The sequence below is a fragment of the Leuciscus leuciscus genome, assembly GCF_965113295.1.
Source record: "Leuciscus leuciscus genome assembly, chromosome: 23".
In the NCBI taxonomy this organism is placed as follows: Eukaryota; Metazoa; Chordata; class Actinopteri; order Cypriniformes; family Leuciscidae; genus Leuciscus; species Leuciscus leuciscus.
Genome location: NC_138747.1, coordinates 9,117,742 through 9,143,467, shown reverse-complemented (window position 1 = coordinate 9,143,467; position 25,726 = coordinate 9,117,742). Strand labels below are relative to the sequence as shown.

Below are 25,726 nucleotides of genomic sequence, written 5' to 3'. Positions count from 1 at the left end.
GGCTTTTGAGTATTTTACATATAGACTGTACACACACACACACACACACACACACACACACACACACACACACACACACACACACACACACACACACACACACACACACACACACACACACACACACACACACACACACACACACACACACACACACACACACACACACACACACACACAGAGTCTTATACAGAGACACTTGGCAGCAAGTATGGACAGATCAGCCGGCAGTGTGACAAGAGGGCAGCTTTTGTGCGGACGCTTCCACAGTTTCTGTTGGCAAGACAGACCTAAGCCACATAAATAGGGTGGCTGTGCTATTTTTAGCAACCATAAAATTGGCGTTTTAGCATTTCCAAGGCCGCAATGAATTAAAGCGTTGATTTAAGACAGAGAAACTGGGATGATTTGTGGAATATCATGTTACAGTTGTGAGGGTGCTTGATGATTAAATGTCATCTAGAATGATCTTGGCAGCTGCAGTCCTTTTCCCAAAGACTGAGAGGATGCCAACAGATGCAAATGTAGAGACTTCCTGATTAGCCTCTGCAAATAGTTTCCATGTTGATTTATACCAGTGGCGAGGGAATAAAATTCCAATCGAGTGGACCTTGGCAAAATGTTATGGATTTTATGATCATTCTTTTCCTCAGCCTATATGAGAACATTTTTGCGATGTTTTTGTGGCATAATTATTAACTGTACAATAACGATATCTGCACTATTTACTGAGTTGCACATTTACTTTAATACATTAAGGCTCAAAAGTTTGGGGTTAGAAATATAAAAAAGAAGCCTCATATGCTCACCAAGGCTGCAAAAAGTTGATTAAATAGACAGTAAAGAAACAGTAATATTATGAAACAGTATTTCAATTTAAAATAACTGTTTTCTATGTTTATATACTTTAAAATGTATTCCTGTGCTTACAAAGCTGAATCTTCAGCATCATTACTCCAGTCTTCAGTGTCACATGATCCTTCAGAAATCATTCTGATAAATCATAAATCATAGTCGGCAGCCATGTCACCCTGTAGCCCAAGACTGGTTGCCCACTGAAGCTAAGCAGGGCTGAGCCTGGTTAGTACCTGGATGGGAGACCTCCTGAGAAAACCAGGTTGCTGCTGGAAGAGGTGTTAGTGAGGCCAGCAGGGGGTGCTCACCCTGTGGTCTGTGTGGGTCCTAACACCCCAGTGTAGTGACGGGGACACTATACTGTCAAAGAGCACCGTCCTTCGGATGAGACGTTAAACCGAGGTCCTGACTCTCTGTGGTCATTAAAAATCCCAGGATGTCTTTCGAAAGAGTAGGGGTGTAACCCCGGCATCCTGGCCAAATTTGCCCTGTGGCCTCTGTCCATCATGGCCTCCTAATCATCCCCATACACTGATTGGCTTCAACACTGTCTCCTCTCCACCAGTAAGCTGGTGTGTGGTGGGCGTTCTGGCGCAATATGGCTGCCGTCGCATCATCCAAGTGGATGCTGCACATTGGTGGGGGTTGAGGAGATTCCCCCTTCTATGTAAAGTGCTTTAAATGTAATGAATTATTATTATTATTATTATTATTATTCTCATATGCAGATTTTTTCAGAATTCTTTGATGAAAGTTCAAAGAAACTATTTGTCAAATAATCAGTGTCTTTACTCTCACTTTTGAATTGCATCCTTGGTGAATAGAATTATTAATTTCCTTAATAAAAAAAAAATGACAATGAATAATTGTACTGACCCCCATCCTTTTGAATGGTTGTTTTTCTTGTGCGACATGTTAATGTGGTGAGAGATCCGTTAAAATGTTTGAATGTCATTGCATTAGATGACAAAATATCAAACCAAGTGGCATTTGCAAACATATATTTTTTTAATGTAACCAATCAATGTGATTTTTAGTGGATGCATGCATACGTAGATGCAGTTCCCTTAAAATTTGAATTTTTTTTTGCTTTTGCATAGCACTTGTAGATTTGAGCTAAATGTTGAGAAAGAACAGAATAAATCAATTTAAATTAAATTAAATAATAGGAGAAGTTATCGTACAAAGAGAACATGAGATTCACAGCTGGATACCGGCCATAAGATGAAACATAGGAGATGTAACATCAAGTTTTTTTGTGCTTTATTCATGAAAAAACACTTTTGTGCTTGGCTGGGCAAAAATATTTTTTTTTGTGAAGTCGCATTTGAAGAGCCTTATATTATCTATATCACAAAACTTTCACAAAAAAAAAAAAAAAAAAGCTTTTTAATTCGCAGAGGCAGCATAAACCTGTGAATCATAGTTGTGGGGGAAAAAATAGATTGACAGTTGATTTTCATGCACAGTTCACAGAAAAGATGATATGCAGAGCAAGATTTAAGGCTCGTTTTATGATAGCAATCAGATTTTATGTTATCTATTTTTTATTTATAAACAATTAAATGCAGTATTTTTTAAGACCGGCTAGTAAGGGCAGAACAAATGTATGTACAAGGAAGAGGAAGTACATGGTTTCTGGAAGAGTTAGGCAAAGAGTATAGAAAATATCATTATCTTCATATATATAAAAACAATAGAAGTCAATGAAAAGTTTCCACCTTGATAAACAGTATGAGAAAGAACAAAGAAACATTGCAGCCTATATTTAGTCCATGTGAGAGGATGGATGGATCAATAGATGAACATCACCTAAGGAAATTATGAAATGGAAAGTAAAAGAATGAAATATGAAGTAATCAAGAGGAGGAGTGAAACGGGAGACAGATTGAGCATTAAGACCAATGAGAGCAGAATGAGTGTCCTCTTAAACACTGAGCTGTTGTTTGTTTTTCTTAGGTTATTTCCAATTTCCCTTCTCTTGCAGTCTAACTAAACCTTCATCTTGCCCTCCATCCCTTCTTTCTTTTTCCTTTGGTCCCCCTTTACAACTTTCTTCTCTTATCTTCTTTTTATCTTGCATCAATCTAGCTGATTGCCAAGCGTGGCAGACCTGTTCCAGACAGAGGCGTCCCTTAGGACCCAGTTTCTCCAATGTCTGTGTGCGTGTGTGTATATTGATCGCTTTCTGGTGTGGTTGCGAAATCGTAATTCCTTACGGGTTTCTTGTTGTTATTGAACTTTCAAATACACCTCAGCAGTTTTCATGCAACTATGTCTCTGCATTAAATTCATTACTCTACATAATTTCTTGGCTGGATCCAAATAGTGCGCAAATGCATTACTTCAATTTAGGCATCTGTGTCGTAAACCAGCTCACTGTCTGGTTTTTAGGCAGAATTTATTGAGCCTGGGATCCTGTCAAACCACAGTGTTCTCCCAGCCTGAGACTGCACCTCCTGCATCTCAATTATGCATTTGTGCCATACTGTCTTCCTGTGTGAGATCTCAGAGGTGAGCTTGTTGTGTGTGCTTGTGAGAGAGAAATTTTGGTGCTTAAAGAAATGTATTAAATCCTTTTCCGGCGTGGTAGGCAGAAACAGGAGAGTCATAATCTGGTAGGGAGTAAAGAATAACAATATAAAAAAAACTGTTATAAAGTTCACAAAAATAGTCATACGTCTTCCTTCATACATATCGAATGTTTTGTGAGCAAATGCACAGTTTCTCAGGGAACTCCAAACTTTTGCGATCGAACGCAAAAACATTGAAGTATATATTTTTTCTCCCATATCACATTTTTTTCCCCATCACCATGTTATTTTAGGGGCTGCATACAAACCAGTTCAGGAACATTCTTCAAAATATATTCTTGTGTAGTTCATCTTTTGTAGTTCATGAAAGTGGACTCAGTTGTGAAAACAGATCAAATTCTACCTATGTTTGTGTGTCTTTCTGTGTATCTCTTGTTATTCATGAATGTAGGGCAGAACTCACTTTATTTTATCTCTCTGTCCTCTGTCGTTTCTCTGAGCCATTTAGATGCTAATGCAGCCAGTGAGCTCTTTCCATCTGCTGCTGGCCCAAAGGTCACAGCAGGGTCAGCTCAAATCTGCTCTGGGGGGTTGGACTGTCTGACCCTTGTTCACACCCATTCACACTTCCTTTTTTCCCTGACTAATAACAAATATGACACAATACACACATGGTTATGTTTAATGGGGCCTGTGAATCCGGCTGCTGAAGGTAAATGTGAGTGTTATTTACAGTGCATGCAGACGTTTATTTTCACATGAAACAAATACCCAGTGTACCTTTTATTTCAAATGCTTCCACATCACTCTGAACTGTATTGCTTATTTTCAGGTGTCAAATACACTGCAGATAGCCGTTGTCATATATTTATGTTAGCAAATAGTAGTAAAGGTAAAGGATGTTAAAGCCAAAAAATCTGGCTATTGTACAGTTCTTACAAAAAAAAAAAGTGCACTCTCATTAAGGAAGTCAGACAAAGAGAGCTTTTTATTCAAGAAAAGAAGTGCTGTGAGACTAACACGCTCACAGTAATCTTCTCAATGGATATTATGCCATAAAAATGTCTTTATGGCAGTGCTTTACTTCCCTCTCATATTCAGAGATTGATCTATTGCTTTCCATTGCCTTTCATTCATATTTTGTTGTCACGACCTGTCTAGATCCTTGCAGATTTCACAAGACACAAGACATATGCTTTAATTTGATTTTATGCTTTAACTTCAAAACCATAAGTAATTCAAAGATATGTATTGGATATATTACAGTATGGATACATTTATTAGATATATTTACATCACACAGCTTTAGGAACAAGCTGTCATGCCTTTCTGTAATGTTAGAGTTACTGCCCTCTCCTGGGCAAAATATTCAACTGCACTGTAAACGATGAAGATATCTTGGCTTCTAAGAGGTGTGTGTGTGTGTGTGTGTGTGTGTGTGTGTGTGTGTGTGTGTGTGTGTGTGTGTGTGTGTGTGTGTGTGTGTGTGTGTGTGTGTGTGTGTGTGTGTGTGTGTGGACTTCAACCTGAATGAACAGACTCATGGGGACTCGTGTCACCGTGGGGACCTAAATGAGGTCCCATGAGGAAACAAGCTTTTTGTGAAAATGTAAAAATGCAGAAAGTTTTCTGTGATGGGTAGGTTTAGGGGTAAGGTTAGTGAAAGGGGATAGAATATACAATTTATACAGTATAAAACCATTACGTCTATGAGAGTTCCCACAAAGATAGCAAACCAGACATGTTTGTTTGTGTATATATATATGAAGAGTTCAGATGCAAAAGCCTCTAAATGCCATCTGAAATTTTCTTATAGAATGATCTTTTTATCAAGCTCATATATTTAAATTCAATAATTTCACTTAATGGCAATGAAGATTACCTATTAATTGTCATTTAAAGGTAGGGTAGGTAATCATTTTTCTAAAAAAAAAACATTCCAAATTTGTTTAAACTGTCTTTATATACCAATACATAATTAAAATGTAAGTACTCTGAAAAAGAAAATATAAAAATCGAGTGACTGTAGACCTTTTAATCTGCAATAAACACAGCTCATTATTTCCATTAACTCCACCCCCTCCCTTCTGAGCTCCTTCCAAAGCCACGCCCCCAAAACACATGAACGCGCGACGCCAAACGCTCAGGCTGGAACAAGACGCATTTATTACCTGAGACGAGTGGAGAGGAAGGAGCGCAGTACATACAGTGACATCATGTCAGAATCACATGTAATAAAATACATAACTTTATCACTATGAATATAAACAAATAAGATTTCTTTTAGTACTCACTATCAAGCTAGCATATCGATAATGGTAAAGTTTCATTCGGTAACGAGCTATATTTATAAGGCAAAACTAAAAACAGGTTGCATTGATACACGTTTTTCCATTACCATCAGTTACACTGTGATGAAGATGAATTTCGTGTAAGATTCATAACATATACGGTGTTTTGCATGTAAGAGTTTCCATGATGAAAACATTGTTGACTCTAATGAAGACTAACGTACACTCCGAGTCCGGAGACAAGTACCGCATCGTCGGTTCGAGGACAGGTCCGGGGTTGAGGGCGAAGCAGAGGAGGTCGTTCAAGAGCGCGGGCAACCAGGGTCCGAGGAAGTAGTTTTTGCCTTGTTTGCCTTCGCTGACTGCATATGCAGGTGCTTTGAGCTGAATATTTCCGGGAACGGTGACATGTGATGAGTGCACGCCGGGCAGCGCGCGCAGTGGGGCTCGGGGCGGGCACGAGACATGAAGGCATCTGATTGGTTCTTTACATTCGCACCGAATGGCAGTGATTGGTCAGAGTTTTTACTGTCCTGCAGCTGCTACAGAGGTCTGATTTTTTTCATTCCTTTTTCTAAACACATAATGTATTGACTACTATCAGGATGGAAGGACCATTTCACCCAGTATAAAAAAAAGTGTTTCTGAACAGGATTACCTACCCTACCTTTAAGTGAAATTACTGAACTTAAATACACAAGCTTGATAAAAATTATCATTCTATAAGAAAATTTCAGATGGCATTTAGAGGCTTTTGCATCTGAACTCTTCATATATATATATATATTACCATTGTTTTTTTGTGGTTATTTTTCATGTTCACCTGAGGCATTTTGCCATCTTAAAAGTAAAATTAGATGGACATTAAAAAAAGTAACCAGACAAAGATTTTATTAGAGAAAAATTATGTATATACTATACATTTAAATAAAATGTACAGTGAGACATTGACATTGTTCCAAAAAAAATATAGATATATATATATTTAAAATAAATGCTATTTTGATATTTCTTTTCATCACAGAATTCAGGAAAAAAATCATCACGGTTTCAAAACTGTTTTCAACATTGATAATAATAATAATTGTTTTCTGGAGTAATGGCTGCTGAAAATACAGCTTTGCCATCACAGGAATAAATTACATTTTAGAAATATATTAAAATAGAAAAACAGTTCTTTTAAATTGTAATGATATTTCACAATATTACTGTTTTTGTTTATTTTAATCGACCCCAAAGTTTTGAACAGTTGTATATAATTTTACATCTATATTATATTATTCCATTATTATCTTGTGTCTGTAGATGATATATAAAAATGTGTAGAAGATATATGTAGTGTTTGAATTTAGTGACTAACGTAATTATCAACACACACAATGCATTTTGCTTTTTCATTTGCTGTTAAAATGTACTGCATGGATGTTGTGAATTTAACATCAGCCTTCCTGTACTTTTACCCTCATTGTATTTGCCTCGATTAAGTTATAAATTAAATTGGCATCGTTAATGGCTGTTGACGAGACAAAACAATGTTTGAGGCCAACCTCAAAGCATTAAGCTAGACATTTCCTGAGTAAATCATTCAAATCCACAAACTTTCCTCCCATGAGCTGTACAGTAGGGGGAGCTGTGAAACCTTGTTACATTTTTAGCCTGCTCTTCCAATATCAGACACATGGTGGCACTGCAGACAGTGCTGTTAGATTTCTGCAGCCCCACCTACTGTTTTGTCACCCTGTAATCACCCACAGCTGAGGGGATCTCCCATCTTGATTCACTCAAGCACTCGCTCCTCTTCGTCTCTCGCCCACTCTCTTGCTCTAAGCCTCGACACATACCATTGTGATGATCATTACAGCAGTAGTGTTACAACTCATTTTGACAAGGTCTGTCTATCAGTTTGATTGAATGGATTTAATCAGTATGATTGCCATGTGCTGTGCCTGAATTCTCTCTGATCACAGTTGCAGTGAAAGGCTGCGAAAACCTGATCCACCATTAGAAAGGACTTCACTAACGTTTTATGCCGCTCATGCTGTGAATAAGCTGCTCTCCCTCATGTCATTTTAAACCTGTATAACTTATTTCCATCACACAAAAGGAGACATTTAGCATGATATCTGAGCTGCTGTTTTCCATTGAATAAAAGTGGATGGTGACTATGCGCTGTCAAGCTCCAAAAAGACCAAAAGAAAAGCATCATAAATGTAGTTTTTAAGACGTGTGCACTATGTTCAATGTCCTCTTAAACCATATATTATACTAGCTTTGACTTAAAGTTATGTATGGAAAACCCAAATAAAAGTTATTTACGGAAAACCTTGCATGGCAGCTGTGGTCACCATTCACTTTCATAGTAAGAAAATATTTAGTACATTCTGGTATAAATGACTCCTTTTATAGGTCATATATTCAAAAGACATCAAGATGAGCAAACAATGACAGAATGTTCATTTTCTTCTGCAGAATACAAAAGAGTATATTTTGAAGTACGTTGGGACCAACATTGGACCCTATTGACTTTCATTTTGCTGAGTCCGTAGCCATTTTCAAGAAACGGCTGAAGACACATCTTTTTCGGCAGCACTTGATCCATTAATACTAACACTTTCTCATCTATTCTATATCTATTTATAAAAGCTAAATAAAAATAAAAACATGTACTGCGTTAGATTAAACTGGTAAGGGTCATAGCACTTGCATATTGTTGTCCTATTGTTAGTTTAACTGCTTATATTGTTCTCATTTGGATAAAAGCATCTGCTAAATGAATAAATGTAAATGTATTTTTATTTGCAAAAAATAAAACGCTTTGTTTTCCATAAAAGTAGTTTTGGACAACATGACGGTGCATACATTTTTAATTTTGGGGGGATGAACCACCCCTTTAAGGGTTCTTGTGGAATACCACAGTTGTTTATTTCTGTCATTTTTCAGAAGCACCATTTGGTAATTTTCGCCTTTTCCATTTCTCTTTAATTCTAGACTATTATCTCATCAACTGAATTAAGTTATCAAAAAACTGCAGCTCTTAGGTTTGTGGTTGATGAAATGCATCAGTGTTTATATACAGTACGTGCCGTATTCCCAGCAGCCACCATGTCACCAGTGTTCAGTTCTAACTAGCGTCACCGTTAAGTGCTCCAGCTTGTCTGAGTAGCCATGCGTCCCATTGCTCACATGTCTTCTCAGGGTCACTCTCCCTGATTGGCTGGCTGCCAGTTTGAGCTCGGCTCTTTTCTCAATGAAACGTTCAGAGAGTGTGATTTACGCTGTCCTAACGGCATGAGTGGAAATGAGATTCAGCAGAGTGCGGATGGCAAATGCAAACACACAAAAACTAAAAAGGATTTCAAAGCGATAGATACAAAGCAAATGTTAATAGAAAGGTTCAACCCTAAAATCAAATCAAAATCTTTCATTATTTACTCCAGCTTTCAAACCCATATGATTTCCTTTCTTCAATGGGACACATAGAATAGGTGAGTCAGTAGTAGTGCAATTTATTATGAAAGGCATCAAATCTGATGTATGTGTGTGTGGTAAAAGAAACTTAACTTGTCGTTTCATGAGACAAGCTCATGCTCATAAGCACAAACACACTCTCTCCCTAGCACACACACCTTTTCTCTCTCTCCCCCTGAAATAAAATGGTATGCAAACACAAGACTGTACTTAATACAGTGTCTTGCTAAACACATCCATCTGTGTCACATACTTACATATTTGCAGCAGCCTGTAGTTCAACGAGGGTGCTCTGTTATTTTATTCCCACCTTGCTTCATGTTCTTGCTTTCTCTGAACAAGGACACTGAAAATAGGTCGTATCTTATTATTAATCCTCTCCCTCTGTCACACTCATTTTATCCTTTGCTCTGTCTTTCTTTCTTTCTTTCTTTCTTTCTTTCTTTCTTTCTTTCTTTCTTTCTTTCTTTCTTTCTTTCTTTCTTTCTTTCCTTCCTTCCTTCCTTCCTTCCTTCCTTCCTTCCTTCTTTCTTTCTTTCTTTCTTTCCTTCCTTCCTTCCTTCCTTCCTTCCTTCCTTCCTTCCTTCCTTCCTTCCTTCCTTCCTTCCTTCCTTCCTTCCTTCCTTCCTTCCTTCCTTCCTTCCTTCCTTCCTTCCTTCCTTCCTTCCTTCCTTCCTTCCTTCCATCCATCCATCCATCCATCCATCCAAAATTAAGTTTACTTTTTCTGAATTTAGAATCATTTTAATTTACCTTACCTCCTAACATACATTTTTTAATTCAATTTCAGTTTAATAATTGTTTTTCTTGACATAATGTGCACTGGTGGATTGTGCACAGTAAAACCAGGAGTTATTTTGTAAAGGTTTTTTTTTTTTTTGGTTTTATGTTGAGATAAAGCACTCCGATTAATTTATGCCGGAAGGACACTGATGCAATGCACACACACGGAAATATACTTCCTTCTCTCTCTTTTCCCCTCCCTTTCCATTTCCATCTTTCTCTAACTCTTTTGACCCCTCCCCCTCTCTCTCGCCAAGTGTTTTCACTTTAATTGAAAGGCCCTCAGTGATGAATCAGGGCTGATTTGCCATTTGCAGTAGCAGGGAAAAAACGAACGCTCAGCACACTGGCTAGATGCATGGATGGTTGGAGGGAGGAGGGTCGGAGAAATGGAAAGAGGGATCGATTGGCTGACGTGGTCGCAGCGCTCTTGGCCAGACTCATTCACCGTCTCTCCTGCTTACTCATAACTTCCCGTCCACCTTTGATCACACCTCCTGCTTTTAACATCATTTCCTGCCTGTGATATGCTCTTTTCATTTGCCCTCTCTCTGTCTTTTAGTCTACTTTTTCCATCTGTCCTTTTGTACCACATGAATTGTAAGCATGTATGTCATCTTGGTTATGTTACATTGTAAAAAAGTGCTGATCATCTACTACTCCATAATGAAATATTAACGATATTTTGCTTGCAAAAATATATATTTCAAGAATACATGGCTAATTTTGAATGACTATTAAAGGAAAGATTATTTTTGGTCCAGATGGTGTAGTTGCGGCATCTGCTAGCAGTGCCTGATTAACCAGCCATATCTTGACCGATTAAGAATAAAAAGGGGTGACAGGTTGAATGACTCAGCGTTCATGTTCACACCTCTGAAAATGTTTTCTAATTCCATGTCACGGATTGTAGCGGTCAATTTTGGCAACATAAATCCAGTGCAAACACCGTGCAAACAATAGTTGTGGTAACAATTTACAATGGGGGACATTTGTTAACATGAACTAACAATGAAAATGTATTAATTTCTTAATCTCAACATTTACTAATACATTATTATTATATATTTTATACATTATTATTATACATTATATATTCATTAATGAAGCTAACATGAACTAACAATGAACAGTTGCATTTTTATTAACTAATGTTAACAGCGATGAATAAATACTGTAACAAATGTATTGCTCATTGTATGTTAATGCATTATTGACTTAAGGGACAGAAAGCTCTCAGGTTTCATTAAAAAGATCTTCATTTGTGTTCGAAGATGAACGAAAGTCTAACGGGTTGGGAACGATATGAGGGTGAGTAATTAATGACAGAATTTCATTTTTGGGTGAACTAACCCTTAAATGGATTCAAATGAATTTAAGGGAATAAAGAAAAAGAAATAAAAATGGTCAAAGAAGTTCTAATCCGTTTAAACTATTTGCAAATAATATTTTATTTTAAAATATGCACACAATCACTCTTAGTCATATGTTTAATGTTGAAAGAGCAAAAAATGTATTTTCTCATCACACTGAGTTATGAATTACATGAATCATGTAAATGATAGCATATTCAATTCAATTCAAATGCATATCCATTTCAATTCAAACAGCGAAACTTGATAAAAAAGTTTTGTAGTTTGAGTCACTGGATATTACTGTCAGTTGTTTAACGTAAAACAGTTGTCAAATATTAAATGTTTAGCTACTTACATTTTACCACACACTATTTCACTGTTACAACTGAAGCATTGCGTTGGAATTCTCCCTCGTCTTCTGTGAACTGTAAGGCCTGTCTTTGATTTGATTAGCCATCTTTTTGACATTCGAGCACTGTTAGACCGCTGAAGCAGACAAGCCAAAAAATTTAGCTTTTAAAACTTTTTGTCATCCTAACAACAAACAGAGCAGTGCATAATAGTGCGCAGCAGAGCAGCATTAACAATATCAAATATTGAGATTTGGGGGTGGGGGTGGGGGGTTGACGTATCCCCCTCTATATCTATTGTGGTTATTGCCCTGAATCCATTACACTTGGATGTACATTACAGAATAAAAGATCTGTCGCTACTGAATACGATTTACATTTAATTAACCAAGACTATCCTGCCTCAATATTAGAAAAATGCAGTTATGTTGATATGTGGCTTTGCATTTGGAGAGGAGATTTTGGATCATATCCTATCAGGACAATGAGCTCGTCTGTACATCAGTGAGAGAATAAGGCCATTGGTCACTGCTCAGTCTGTCCCAGCGACTTAACGATCATTTCAAACATCCTGGATGTTGTCGGAGGGTCAGAAGGGCCATTATCTCAGCGGGGAGCTGGCCGCTCCGACTCCCTCTGACTCTCGACTATGCAAATTAAGCTTAAATGCATGTGTCTTTTTATTGTAGATGTTTCTGTGCACATACAGTGTGTGCAAACACTCAGCGTGTGTGTGTGTGTGTGTGTGTGTAAGTGCTGATCCTCCTCAGTAGACTGCTTACTCCACAACAGTCTTAGGCCATTAGCTGAGGCCAGCAGTGCAGTCTCACCCCTCCATTCGCTCTCTCCACCTCTCGCTCTCTCCCTCCATCCCCCTCATCAATCAGTTCATTAATTAATACACACTCAGTCCCTCTGCAAACACACAGAACAGCCAAAAAAGACCAATCTCCTAATTACTGTGGCTCTTCTCCCATCCTCTCCCATTCCTCTCTCTGTCACTTAATTCCCCCCCACTCATAAACTCTCCCTCTTCTGCTATCCTTCTCTCTCTCTCTGAAGAATCTATCCATTTAACCTCATTGGCCTAAGAACTGGATGAAAAAGATGCAGATAAAGACAAGACATTTTATATAACAAAATAAATGTCAGATATCCATTTATTTTTGGAATATCAGCATCTGAAAGGCAGCAAAAAACAATACGGTCAAGGTTTTAGTTAAGTTTTTAGTTAAGCTTAACAAACCACAATTAAGTATACAATTCATATTTAATACTAATATTTAAATTAATAAAATTTAATATTAAAGGAAAGGTCACCAAAATTTTTTACAAAAAACGTACATAAACATAGACAACTCTTTAAAAATACATATGTGTAAATGTCTGTGTGTGCATAACACTTTACAGTAAGAACTCATCAGTTAACATTAATGCATTAACTAACAATGAGCAATACATTTAGACATTTAGTAACCTTTATTAATGTTAGTTAATATAAATACAACTATCTATTGTTAGTTAATGTTAGCTCAAGTCCATTAAATAATATTAACAGAAATAACTTTTTGATTATAATAATGTTTTAGTAAATATTGAAATTTTCTAGGTCAGAAAGATCAGTTCTGATCATTTGGAAGTATATAGAGCAGAACCTTTCTTTGTACTGAAGCACCTTGGTACTTAATGTATTGCCTAATAAAATATTAACCAATTGAAGACAGGCCAGCATGCATCAGTGCATAGATATAATTCTGGGTAATGCATTGTCAGGTTGGTGATGATGTGTATGTGTGTGTACATTTTGCAGTTTGAATTAAACAAAGAAAAAAGAAGTGACAGAAAAGTGAGTTGGAGAGTGAAGACTAATGGAAGAGAAAAACGACAAAAGAGATGGTCTTCCAGTCCCAAAGCTGTATTAGGAAAACATCCACACACTCATACTTACACTTGGAGATGCTGCAGAGAGTTAAACAGATCAAAGTTTAATAATGAGAGCTGGGCTAGTATGCATGGCTGCTATGAATTATTTAGGTTTATGAATCATTGAGTATAGAATCGTTTTCTGGACAGAACTCAAGACTGGCTCAGCCTTAAAACTCAAGTGCAGATTACTGGACACAGGTCTATGCAATTGTAGACACGCAAATATAATATAGCTATTTATTTATTTATTTATTTTAAAGACAGATAGCACAAACATTTCACAAAAGAAAGAAGAGTTGTAATGACATCAATAGATGTAATGTTCAATGAAGATAAATAGAATTTGGACACTGTTTGTTGAATGTTTCATGACTTGATTGCCACTAAAAATGGAGAAAAGTAATAAAAGTAAAAGTAATTGTCCATATATTTATTGAAAAAAATAAAAAAGATGTTTCTTGCAGATGCTAATTGGTTTGATATTTATGTTCTACTGGAATGCAGTTCATGCAGTTTTAAGTATCTAAATATATTTTTGGGCCACTGTATTGTTGCATTGTCCCTTAAACCCAGATATCTCCTGGCTGAGCATCAGAGTGAAGTTTGAGTAAGACTATTTCTCCGACTCTTCCTCCAAGACTTCATAAGAGCAACATGTTTTTGGGATTATAATGACAGCATCTATTGCCACAAGTGTAATCTTGTCACATCTGATTTCTTTGATTGACACCTCCAAGCTGGGGCATTTGTTCTTGCTGTGGGTGAGCGAGGTGCTTTCTAATGTGTTGCAGTCACAGAGCACTAGAGTAAGCGAGTTCTCGAGCATATTCTAACCTCTTGAGACAGCCTGTAAAGAGGCTACACACACCTCCTGCTGCCATACACCGAGAAAAGCTGAGGATGAATCTATTGCACTCGCTAGCCCGGTTTAAATATAGTAGCCCCCCTCCGTCTCCGCATACGCGCTCTTTATTGCTCAGAGACTCATGGGTTCTTGGCATGTGGTGATTTTCTGTGCTTTGACTTTGCTGAATAAGTTTGACTTATTTCAGTCATTTTCAAATGAAAATGCACCTGAAAAGTGATATAAAACAACATCAACATTACTAGTGGCACAGCATATAATTCCAACTCTATTGATTCATTTATCCATTACTTTTTTTGGTAGGAAGATAGGGCGAATGCAAAATTCTCCCAACCTAATTGATTTATAACAATTAATTGTCTGCTTTCCTGTTAGATCTGATGCTCACTTGTGGCTTGTGGCTTGTGGCTTGTGTGTGGATGGATGTAAGGGTTATCATGCTTCACGCTATGCTCAGTCAAAACACCATCTGGTAACCCTGTATATTCCTGAAGGGCTAGAGCTTAGAGAGCAGGTGGTTAGAGAGTTATATGTCTTACCATTATAAACAAACGCACTCATATTTGCATTCCCGACTTCCTTTTCCCATGTGTTCTGATACATTCTCTCTGCTTCTTGCTGTACTTGAGGCTAGATGGGCGCAGTGAGAGAGGAAGTGGAAGGATGGAACGAATAAGGAGAAGAGCGGGCCGGGGAGAGAGAGAGAGCAAAAAGCAAGCCAGAGGGAGAGAGAGAGAGAATGCGGGGGAGCACTGGGTGCTTCCTGCAGGGTTTCCGTGTGAACGCGGTCTGAATGACAATGGTGCACATCAGGGCCCCAGCACGACTCAGTCTCACGGCTCAGCCAGAAACACAGGAACGCATAGCATGCTGTTACATCTACACACAGGCATGCTGCACAGAATGCACACAAGATATATAAACATTGATTTAATTGTCTGCCTTATTTATTGCATTTGAACTGGTTCTGATGCAAATGTCAAAAATTGGACTGTACAACAACAAAGAGCTCAGAAATTAATTATAAAATGTGTTGCTGAAGGCTAGCAGTGAATAGTCACCTATGTGCAGTGTGTGCTGCAATGGTGATTTCTCTCTCTGTCTCTCTCTCTCCCCTCTGTGCTGTGTGTTATAAAACCTTTTGTCAAATTGTCTCCCCAAGCGAATGCATTATGCCTTAATTAACCATGTCTCTCAACGCGGAGGCTCATCATCTTTGTTGCATTACACCAGGCGCTCCGGCAGATACGCTACAGACTGCGCATCCACGCCCCTTACCGACACTCACGCTCGCCCACTACCAGGACAACCACTCCACCTCCTCAGCGGGAATCCTCCCCTTTTATTGCATTATTATGGGCAGCTTGACTCGAAAGCTCCCGGAACAAGTGCGCTGACTAATCATGCTGTACCTGCACCGCTATATTTCTGATATAGAGTTTGTTCTTTGATTTCAGGACCACGGATAGCGCAGTTTCAGTGCAGGGGGATAGTGCAGTTTCAGCACCACGGACAGCGTCAATCTAGAGCACCCGTTGATTTTACACTGCAAATATTACGCATTCCTTCAAACAGAACATTTCCAAATTCAGTTCACAGCCCTTTAGTATGCCACCAGCTGTCTTCAGATGGAAATCGGACACGTTTTCTCAGCAAGTTTAGCTGGAGAGTAAACCCAGGGAATTAGCAACCAAAGGCATTTCAGAGGCTGGTGCCAGGTGGACAGATGGGCATGATATGAGCAGAGTGTTTTTAGGACACACACTCTCTCCTGAGTGTCTTTTCAGGCTGACAAACTGTCTGTTCAGAGAGAGAGCATCACATTGCAATGTTATATAAAAACGTGTTATTGGTTAACTGTACTGTAAGCTATCTACCATATAGCCTATGCTAAAAAGATTTAATTATATTAAAAAATTATATTTAAAGGACATTGCATTTAATTTGACTAATTTTACGATGTACAAACAGTGGAACTTGCCTCGTAAAATTAGGGAAAATATTTAAATTATATTTAAATGTTTATAAGACACTGTATATTTTTGCAGTAAAAGAAAATGTTAAACTTATATATTTAAAATAACTAAAAAGTAAATCGCTTTATAGTTTATGGGCAAAGGGACATTCCCAGAATTCGGTTTAAACCATCAAACCATCTTTTTTTTTTTTTTATTAAACTTCTTATTTATATTATTAGTTATATACGGTGCATGGCCGTTCAAATGCTCACCAGGCCTTATGCTCACCAGGCCTGCATTTATTGAATAAAAAAAAATCTGGAAAAACAGTGATATTGTGAAATATTATTACAATTTAAAATAACTGTTTCTTTTCTTCGTTGAATATATTTAAAAAAAGTAATTTATTCCTGTGATGCCAAAGCTGCATTTTCAGCATCTCCAGTCTTCAGTGTCACATGATCCTTCAGAAATCATTCTAATATGCTGATTTGGTGCTCAAGAGACATTTATTATCAATGTTGAAAACTGTTGTGCTGCTTAATATTTTTGTTGAAACTGTGATTCATTAATTCGTTAGTTTTTTGTTTTTTTATTATAATTTTTTTTTTAGGATTTGATGAATAGAAAATAACATCAATTATTTGAAACATCTTTTGTAAAAATGCACACACACACACACACACACACAAAAAAACCCCCCAAAAAACACTGACCCCAAACTTTTTGAAAATAGTGTCCATTGGAGTATTTTATGTTGCATTCATATTGTTTAATGTTTATAGCATTATTTTTGTGTAGTGTGTTTCCTGATGATGTTTTATGCTACTGTAACAAAATGTGCATTCCATTGTACCACCACTTCTATTATGTGTACATTTACATATTTTAATTGGTCAAAAAGATTTAATTAAATGTATTTAATTTAATTAAAGATATTTAATTTAATTTAATAAAAGACTTTAATGACCTACAAAAAATATAGTTACTAAAATGCTTCAGGTAATAGTTATAGTTTTAGGTAATAATAGTTAGTTGAATAATAGTTTCAGGTAATTTTTAACCGTACATTTTTCAGTGTATTGATTAATTATAGTAACATTTAATGTGGAATAAGGACACTGTAAAGTCCCCACAAATCCATACTTGGTCAACAAGTACACACTCCCTCTTCCGGAAAAGTGTATGACTCAGACACAATACGTATTGAGAGATATGAATCCATCCATTGCCTTTGGATAATGTCTCGTCTCACACGGTTTGCGAGAAGAACCAAAATGGCACGCACTGTTCGGTTGAGTCTTGTCTTGGCCATAAGGAGGAGTGAGCTGGAGGATAAGCGAATCGCTACGGGGACGCGCGTCATGTGCTGCAAGGCTTGAGCACGAGCGTTAAATTGATCAGATGCTCTAAACCCGCCAGCTGATCTGAAGAGGATTGCGCTCTAGACCCCGCGTCTCCGTTTCATTTTCTCCGCCAAAAATAAAACTTTTAAATCCGAAATAATCGGTCGTCGTCCACTGAGGCGACAGAAAAACCCCGAGGCGGAGCATTTTAGGGGGGCTTCAGGCGATGGGTGCCTCTTGGTTCCTCTCGGTTACCACAGAAGATGCGAGCTCGAGCTTCAATCCACGCGCTCCGGCGCCTCTCCAAAACTGATTATGCTCATTTCAACGACCACCGTCGGATTTTTCGCGTCTTGGATTTGTCTACGAGTCCTGGAGTATAGATGATAATTGTTTTTAGTGAAGAATTGAGGGAGAAACCGCAAGAGATCATCCTTATATCTTGACATGGTGTTTTTTGTTTTCCCAGCGCGCGCTCACGCCCACCATATAGGACCGATATGGCTCTAAAAAAGCAGATAAACTTAAATTACTAAAATCAACAAATGTGACCGAGGTGTGGATTTTTTTGGGGAAGCCCCGTTGTCTGCATTTGCGAGTGTAATTCGAGAGTTTGGCGGAGGGGAGTCTGAATATTGCCATAGTATACCAAACATTGCGGATACCACAGAAATAAATTAATAATTAAAAGGTTTTCACCATTTTTCTATTCTATTTTCGTCTTGTGGATGTGAAAAAACAAAACAAGAATGCAACTCCTCAGAAAGACGTATTAGACCTAATATAGTTGATGCTAATTTACATGTAATTTATTAACGCAATTATGCTAAAAGGATCTGTATGCACACCTTGCAAATGGCAAGACGACCCACACCGAGCTGTTGAGACGGGAAATACTTCTTAAAATGTGGATCCCACCCTCCTGAGGAAGATAATTCGTCGACATTTTATCTCTTTATGTTTGACTATTTGTTTGACTATTTGTTGAGCTGATTGCACCATTGAAAGGACATACTCCATCTATCCATCCATCAATCTCGTTATCTGAGTCCCTTTTTGGCGCTGACACGCTCTTACACACATTTCCCCAACCACTGATCTTGTTTGGTGCTTTATGATGGACATTTCTTAACCATGAAGATCAGATCTGAATGTCTGTGTGCTCTGTGCTGAGGCGGATGGGGTGTAATGTGGTGTTGTCACCCTGAGACTTCACCCCCTTCTCGGCTGCTTCGTAACGATTGGCGTTTGGTGTCTACAGAATGGCTCGGTTCGGAGACGAAGTGCCGGCCAGGTACGGCGGCGGGGGCTCCGGTCAGGGGGGACCCGGCCGCGGCGGCAGCAGGCAGGGCGGCCCGCCAGGGGCCCAGAGGATGTACAAGCAATCGATGGCCCAGAGAGCCCGGACCATGGCCCTCTACAACCCGATCCCGGTCCGACAGAACTGCCTGACGGTCAACCGCTCTCTGTTTCTCTTCAGTGAAGACAACATAATTCGAAAATACGCCAAAAAGATCACCGAATGGCCATATCCTTTACTAAACCCAGATACGAGGGCTCCTGGGAACAGGTACAGATTTGTAATATGTTATAGGTTAGTGATGGCTCCTTCACTGGCCCCTGCTTGATGCTGCCTCCATTTCTTCTAGACATCTCTATAATGTAAGTTAATTATTCATCCAAATCATTATAATTAAGCACAAAGGATGTAATGATTAATATTCAAACGCTACTTTTTATACATTTAGTTATTCATCGTTGGTTGTAGAACATTTTGAGATGCTGAGCAACAGTCCCAGCAGCAAATTTCTCTAGTTTTTTTTAAAAATTCTTTTAAGTTGCCTACCATAGTATTACCCTTTGGTTTGGATTTTAGGACAAATATAATTTCTAATGCCATGGTATTGTTTAAAATACCTTAAAGTAGCATGCAAATAAGATAAATTCAGTATTGTGGTATATCAAAGCACCATGTTGTTTTTGGATGAGCCGTAACTGTTCAGCAAAGCTAATGTAGACATTTTGAACATGTTTTTTTTCCCACTTAAAGTAGTCTATAAATAATCTTTATTATTCCTGTTATATTAAGGAGATTGTACCGCACTCTTTTACACTTTCTATAGAACATCTTAGAGAACACCCCAGTCCTCTACCCAATAAAGAGGGAGGTGGTTGCCAGGGTGGGCTAGGCTGGCATTGTCCCCCCTGTGGAGCCAGGCCTGATGTGCATGTGTTTTTATATCCATGTGTAAGCATGTGTTAGGTGTGCAGGTCTGTGTTCAGAGGCCTGCGGCTGCGTGGGTGTGCGTGGTTTCCCGCTGGCTGGGATTGGTGGAGTGTGCAAGTGACTGTTTGAGTGCCTGTGTGAGTGTGGAGGGGGGCTGCTGATGTCAGCATATGAGCTTTAATGGAGCCTTGCAGTGTGGAGCGAAAAAACAAGGAGAGAGATGAAGTTGCTTTTCAATACTGTGTGTGCACAGTTGAGTAAACCACATCAAGTGGTGGCTCAGTCAGAATTGAGCTGGTAGTCCTGATTACATGAAAACAGAGAGTAGCGAATTGTGAAAAATTATAATGCGCATAAAAAACATAAGTAGTTTGAAGTCAGTAAGATAATACATTTTCCTCTGGTTTCACAGACAAGGCTTGAGCCTAGTCCTGGACAAAAATGCTTGTTTGAGCTGTTTTAACTGAAAGCAACTTGCACTGACATATCTTAAAATATGTCAGTGCCATTGTTTTCTCTTAAGATGCACACCAGTAATATTTTAACGTTTATAAAAGCTACTTAGATGTCTTAATTAAACTAAGGCCTATATCCTGGTGTAATCTAAGTCTGTCTGTGAAACCAGGCCATTGATTTTGAAGACAAAAAGTGATAGTTCACATAAAAATGACAATTTATTAAGTAGCCTGTATGACCTTTTTTCTTCTGTGGAACACAAAAGATTGGACCCCACTGACTTTCATTGTATGGACAAAAGACCTTGAGACTTCAAAATATCATTTTTTGTTTTATGGAAGAACTCATAAATGTTTGGAACAACAGGATTTTTTTTATTTTTTTTATGTGAACTGTCCATTAAATATTTCATGTATCTTGTATTCTTTACTGCTGCTTGTCATTTACCAAATTTATTACATTAAAAGTTACTTGCAGAACACTTTTTACAAGAAAAGTCTCCTTATATACTGAAGGCTCGCTAAAGGATGCAATAGTTAAAGAGTATGATCCCTGAATCGGCAAAGATCCCTTTCACATTGAACCTTCAACTTTTGGGACATCGACTAGGCCAACACTATTCTTCTACCCTGTGCATACACTATGCGGAAAGACATGGAGCAATGCAATAGCAACTTTTAAGAGACTTTAATTGATCAGTTCTTCTATCATGATTGGCAGACTGCCACGAGTTAAGGTGTACAATAATTTCTCTAATATTAGCTTTACTGTTACAGAGAAGAGGTACTAATGCTAATGTATACTCCATCTCTTGGAGAGTTGTCACATGTAACTTGCTGTTGAGTTTAAAAATCTCTGTAGAGCAGAGGTTATTCAAGAACTGGACAGGGCAGCTATTGTGATAACAGTCCTTCTCTGCCACCGTTTGGTTTTAGTCAGCAGCAAAACTTTCTATTGGTCAGTTTCCTTAGCTCAGTATATTGGCTGGTTGCTTATAACTTCTTTTTCCATCCGAGTGCTAATAGTTTGGTAAAACAGCGCGATGGTAGAGGTGTTAGACTGTTTTAAAAATACTCTGTTGGAATGATGAGTTTATAAGGTCTTTGCTTGTATGAGTGCCAGTAAAAAAATTCCCTCTCTCATGCTCCTACGCCTCCCCTTTTCTTTTGCCATCTCTCTCTCTCTCTCTGATTCTCTCAGACCATCTGCTCATTCTCTCTGTTGTCTGTATGGTGGTGGTGCTTCCTGGGGTTCTGTTGGACTCACTGGGCATGAGCATGTGAGAGGAAACGGTAAAAGAATGGAAAAAGAGTGATCTGGGGAGGTACACTCATTTCTGTCCTTTTGGACGTGCGTGTATGTGTGCATGTGTGATGCAAGTGAAACAGATTTGTAGCTATTTGACCAAAGATAGCATCATAGAGATCAAGCACATGGTGTTAATTTTTAGAGCAGGGCGGAAGTTTTTTTAAATGACAGTTAAAAATCAGTTTGATCAGTCATAACTCACCCCAGAATTAAAAGATAAATATAAGAATGTAAAGAAAATTAAGCTATTATTTTAGGATTTAAAAAAAAAAAAATTTTTGTTGCATATTGACGTTTGAATGACAATTAAGCACATTTCCAATCAAGTTATCCTTTTCCTAAATACAAAGAAACATGCTTTATTCTTACTCTACTGTAATGCTGAAAAAATATTGATTTAATTTATAGAATTACGTACAGTAGATACACTTAATTTACTTATGGTTGTGTCTTTAAAATAAGATTAATGAAAAATATAATTTTACTACATTTTTAAATGTAATACAATAAAAAAATACTAAATTGAGAAAGTAAGAATATCACTATTAAGAATATTGAGAATGGGAAAGTGTCCCGGGCCGGGTAACATACACCCATTAGGGTTCTTTATAGTAAAGTTTGCCATTTTGGAAGTGGAAGGTGGTGGAAAAAAAAATCTTAATAGTACAAAAATAATAAAATTTTCTTTATGCCAATTCATGCAAATTGTTCTTTTTCACATTTTCTTTATGCAAAATATATTTTATTTTAATAAAAAAAATGTTATTAATATTTTGAATTAGATTTTATTTTTTATATTTTCATGTTAGTTTTGTGTTACATTTTTATATATTTTTTTGTGCTGTCGTCATTTTTATTATTTATTTTTTCAATATTATTTTTTGTTTAATTTATTTTTGTTTCAGTTTTTAGGTTTAAAGTGTCCTATTATGCTTTTTTTTTCTTCTTCTTTTTTTTTTTACATTTTCAACTTTCTTTGAAGAAGGTCTGCAAATTTACAAATCACAAAGTTCACTCGAATGTGAGTTATTCTCTATATCAATAAGCACTGTTTCTGAACTCCCTGAAATGCCTTGATTGTAGTCTTGAGTTTTATTCCGGGAATATAAATGTCACAATGTCCATCATTTAAATAATTCCCGCCCAAGTTATACAAATAAAAAGGGACGAGGCCTGGTTGAGTTGCATTAGTAGTGTACTAAAACTCACGGTTATGGTAAGGGACGTGACATTTTCGAAGCGCGCTCAAAGCAGTTAACCAATCACAACACACCAATCCAGCTGACCAATCAGAGCACATTGCGCTTTTCGGAAGGTGGGGCAGGGACAGGAATTAAACGGGTTTCCCAAAACCAACTATAGTCACAAGTTCCTTTGTTATCAACACAATTCAACTGAACTTGCAACCATAGTTGGCCAACAGTGCTTTTGAGAAATGCACCCCAGAGCGTTACTGACAGACTGGTAAGAGAGGTGCTGCAACAATGTAAATATGTGAAAAAATATGTGTTTTTTGAACACTCAAGCATTAAAAACTAAATAAAGACTTTGTAAAAGGGCATAATAGGTCCCCTTAAATTAATAAAAAATAACTCTGAATGTGACCTGGACATGTTTTTTTTTTGTTTTTTTTTAATTACCATATGTTAGTAACACAATGGCTTGGTCACATATAATAGTAAGTCCTTGCATGGATGGATGCAGTGACGTGTAATAACAGAAGAACAGGGGTTTGTAAATGTTTCGGCTGGTTTCACACTTTGGCCTCTTGTCCAAGCTGAATGGAGATTGTGCATCAGCAGTAACACACAGTGGAGGGATCATTGCTGGGTGAGTGGAGACTTGGTAGGGCGGCACAGCCTGTGGCATCAAACACACAAGCACACGCACATGAACTAAGGCAGCTAAAACAGTGACACCTGTTCTGTAGGATCAATCTCCTCAGGAGACCAAAGGAAAAAGGAACCGGGCCAGGACTCAGCACCAGCCTATGGCATCACACACACACACACCATGTGGGACATTCACGCTTCAGTGTGCAATCGTAGAGACACACAAGAAATGGATACATGCTCACACTCGCACACCCACACACACATACCAGATACCAGACACTAAATCCATTGCTTTTCTCTGGCTAGAGAACACAATCTGGCTCTCCGCTGCAGTGCAGACTAGAAGGGATACAACATAGTTTGAGCAGAAGAAGCATCTAATGGTCTGTGTGTGTGTATGTGCATCTGAGTGTTACTCAAAGAGTAAGGAAAACGTCACAATGCACTTCACAATAGCCATGTTTATTGTGTAACCCTCTTAGACACACAGACACACTCTCCCACACATATTCATATTGAAATGCTCTTTTTTGCTTCCCAGTTGGACATTTCCTTCCTTATTGCCATAACCTTTAGGTACCCTCTGCTGGTAAAAGGTCTTTTTTATGAATACCAAATAATGTTTTTTTTATTAATATTATAAATTTTTTTTGTCCTGCTGATGCATTTGCCCTTCTATTTGGAGGAAGTAAGTCCAAGAAAGCTTTGAGATCATAACCTTTTTGCAGCTCCCATAATGCTTTGCTAAACCACATTTAGATGCTTGGCTGGACCCAGGTTGCAGTTGATTGGATCTCTGTAGATTTAAAGACTGTGATTTGATATAAGATTTTAATTGTTCTCTAGAGATGCTTGATATGCAAGTACCATATCTGACAATATTAGAAATTTTGGGTTTTTAATTTTGCCCATTAAAGTGAATCTTTAAATGAAATTTAGCAATACTGTTAAATGTAATCTTTAACGAATTTCAAAATCATATGAATTTTTATACTTATACGTTTTTAGCAATGATTTGTAATTTATCATTTTATATTGGGTATTTATGGCAAGCTTTTTGTCATGAAGTGCCATTTTTAAGTTTACGAGTTGATCACTGTGCCACAACCCATATGTATAAATACACATAAACATCATTTAAATATTCCTAATGGCTAACATAGAAATTGTGCAGAACCTTAAATATTTCTAAAGCAATTTTTCATAAAATTTGTTTTCAATTTGTCAAAATCCTTTTTACAAGTAAGTTTGTTTTCAGGTTTCAATTAGACTTTGAAAAACAGGTTTCAAATGGGCCTATTTTTGCATTTTTACTGATTGGATAGCTATCTGTTTTGTTAAAATTGCTCCATTTACACTTGGCAACATAAATGTGTCTCCGCAAAACCAATATAAATCTAATCTTAAATTCCTGCACTATATGCAAATTAAACGGATTTAAACAGTTATATTAAATTGTAACATTTCACAATATGTCTGTGTTTTTGATCAGCCTTTCTGAGCATAAGAAATTTCTTTCAAAAACATAAACATCTTACCAACCCCAATCTTTTGAGCAAATGGTATTGCATAGAGGTTTCAACAGCATATCTGCTTTTAAACCTCCCAGGGTGCCTTGACACATACAGTATACTTAAAGGTATAGCGGAGGATCTTTCCAAATTTTAGATAAGACCCGCCCTCTCCACTTTTTGAAAAGTTTGATTGATTCACCAGAATGATTGACAATTAGGAGGACCAATAGTTTAGACTACCCACCAGGAAGTAAAACATCCTCTGCTATACCTTTAAATTGCATCGCTTTAAACTATTTTTGTTTGTTTCTTCTCAGTAATGGACAAAAAAAAAGTCTAAATTATTTTCCGTGGTAATTGACAGATTGTCATAGTTGATAAAGCTTAAGTTGCTTTGAACATGGAACATGCCTTTCTTGTATGTGTGTGTGTTTCAGTGGGCACAGATCACCCTCATCGTTCAGAGAGAGACAGAGAGATTCAAGAGTTCTTTCTATTGTCTGGCATGATGTGTTGGACGTGAGCCATTGGCTGTTGTCCAAAGTAGCTGTATGGCCTTAGTGTCACTGCTGTCACTGTAAGGAAAGTCTCACCTTATGAGCTCCCATGTTCCCTCTTTAGTTTACTGTGTCTTATCGTTAAAGACACAGTTCGG

At 37.6% G+C, this 25,726-nt stretch overlaps 1 protein-coding gene across 10 annotated transcripts in view; it reads left to right on the top strand.

Annotated features, from left to right (window-relative positions):
* Positions 1-25,726, top strand: part of cacna1ab (calcium channel, voltage-dependent, P/Q type, alpha 1A subunit, b) — a 128,548-nt gene that overhangs the window by 6,134 nt on the left and 96,688 nt on the right. For all 10 annotated transcript variants that reach the window (XM_082155100.1, XM_082155093.1, XM_082155094.1 and 7 more), the window contains exon 3: positions 18,993-19,259. In XM_082155100.1, coding sequence (XP_082011226.1) covers positions 18,993-19,259 — 267 coding nt within the window. The remainder of the gene's footprint in view (positions 1-18,992; positions 19,260-25,726) is intronic.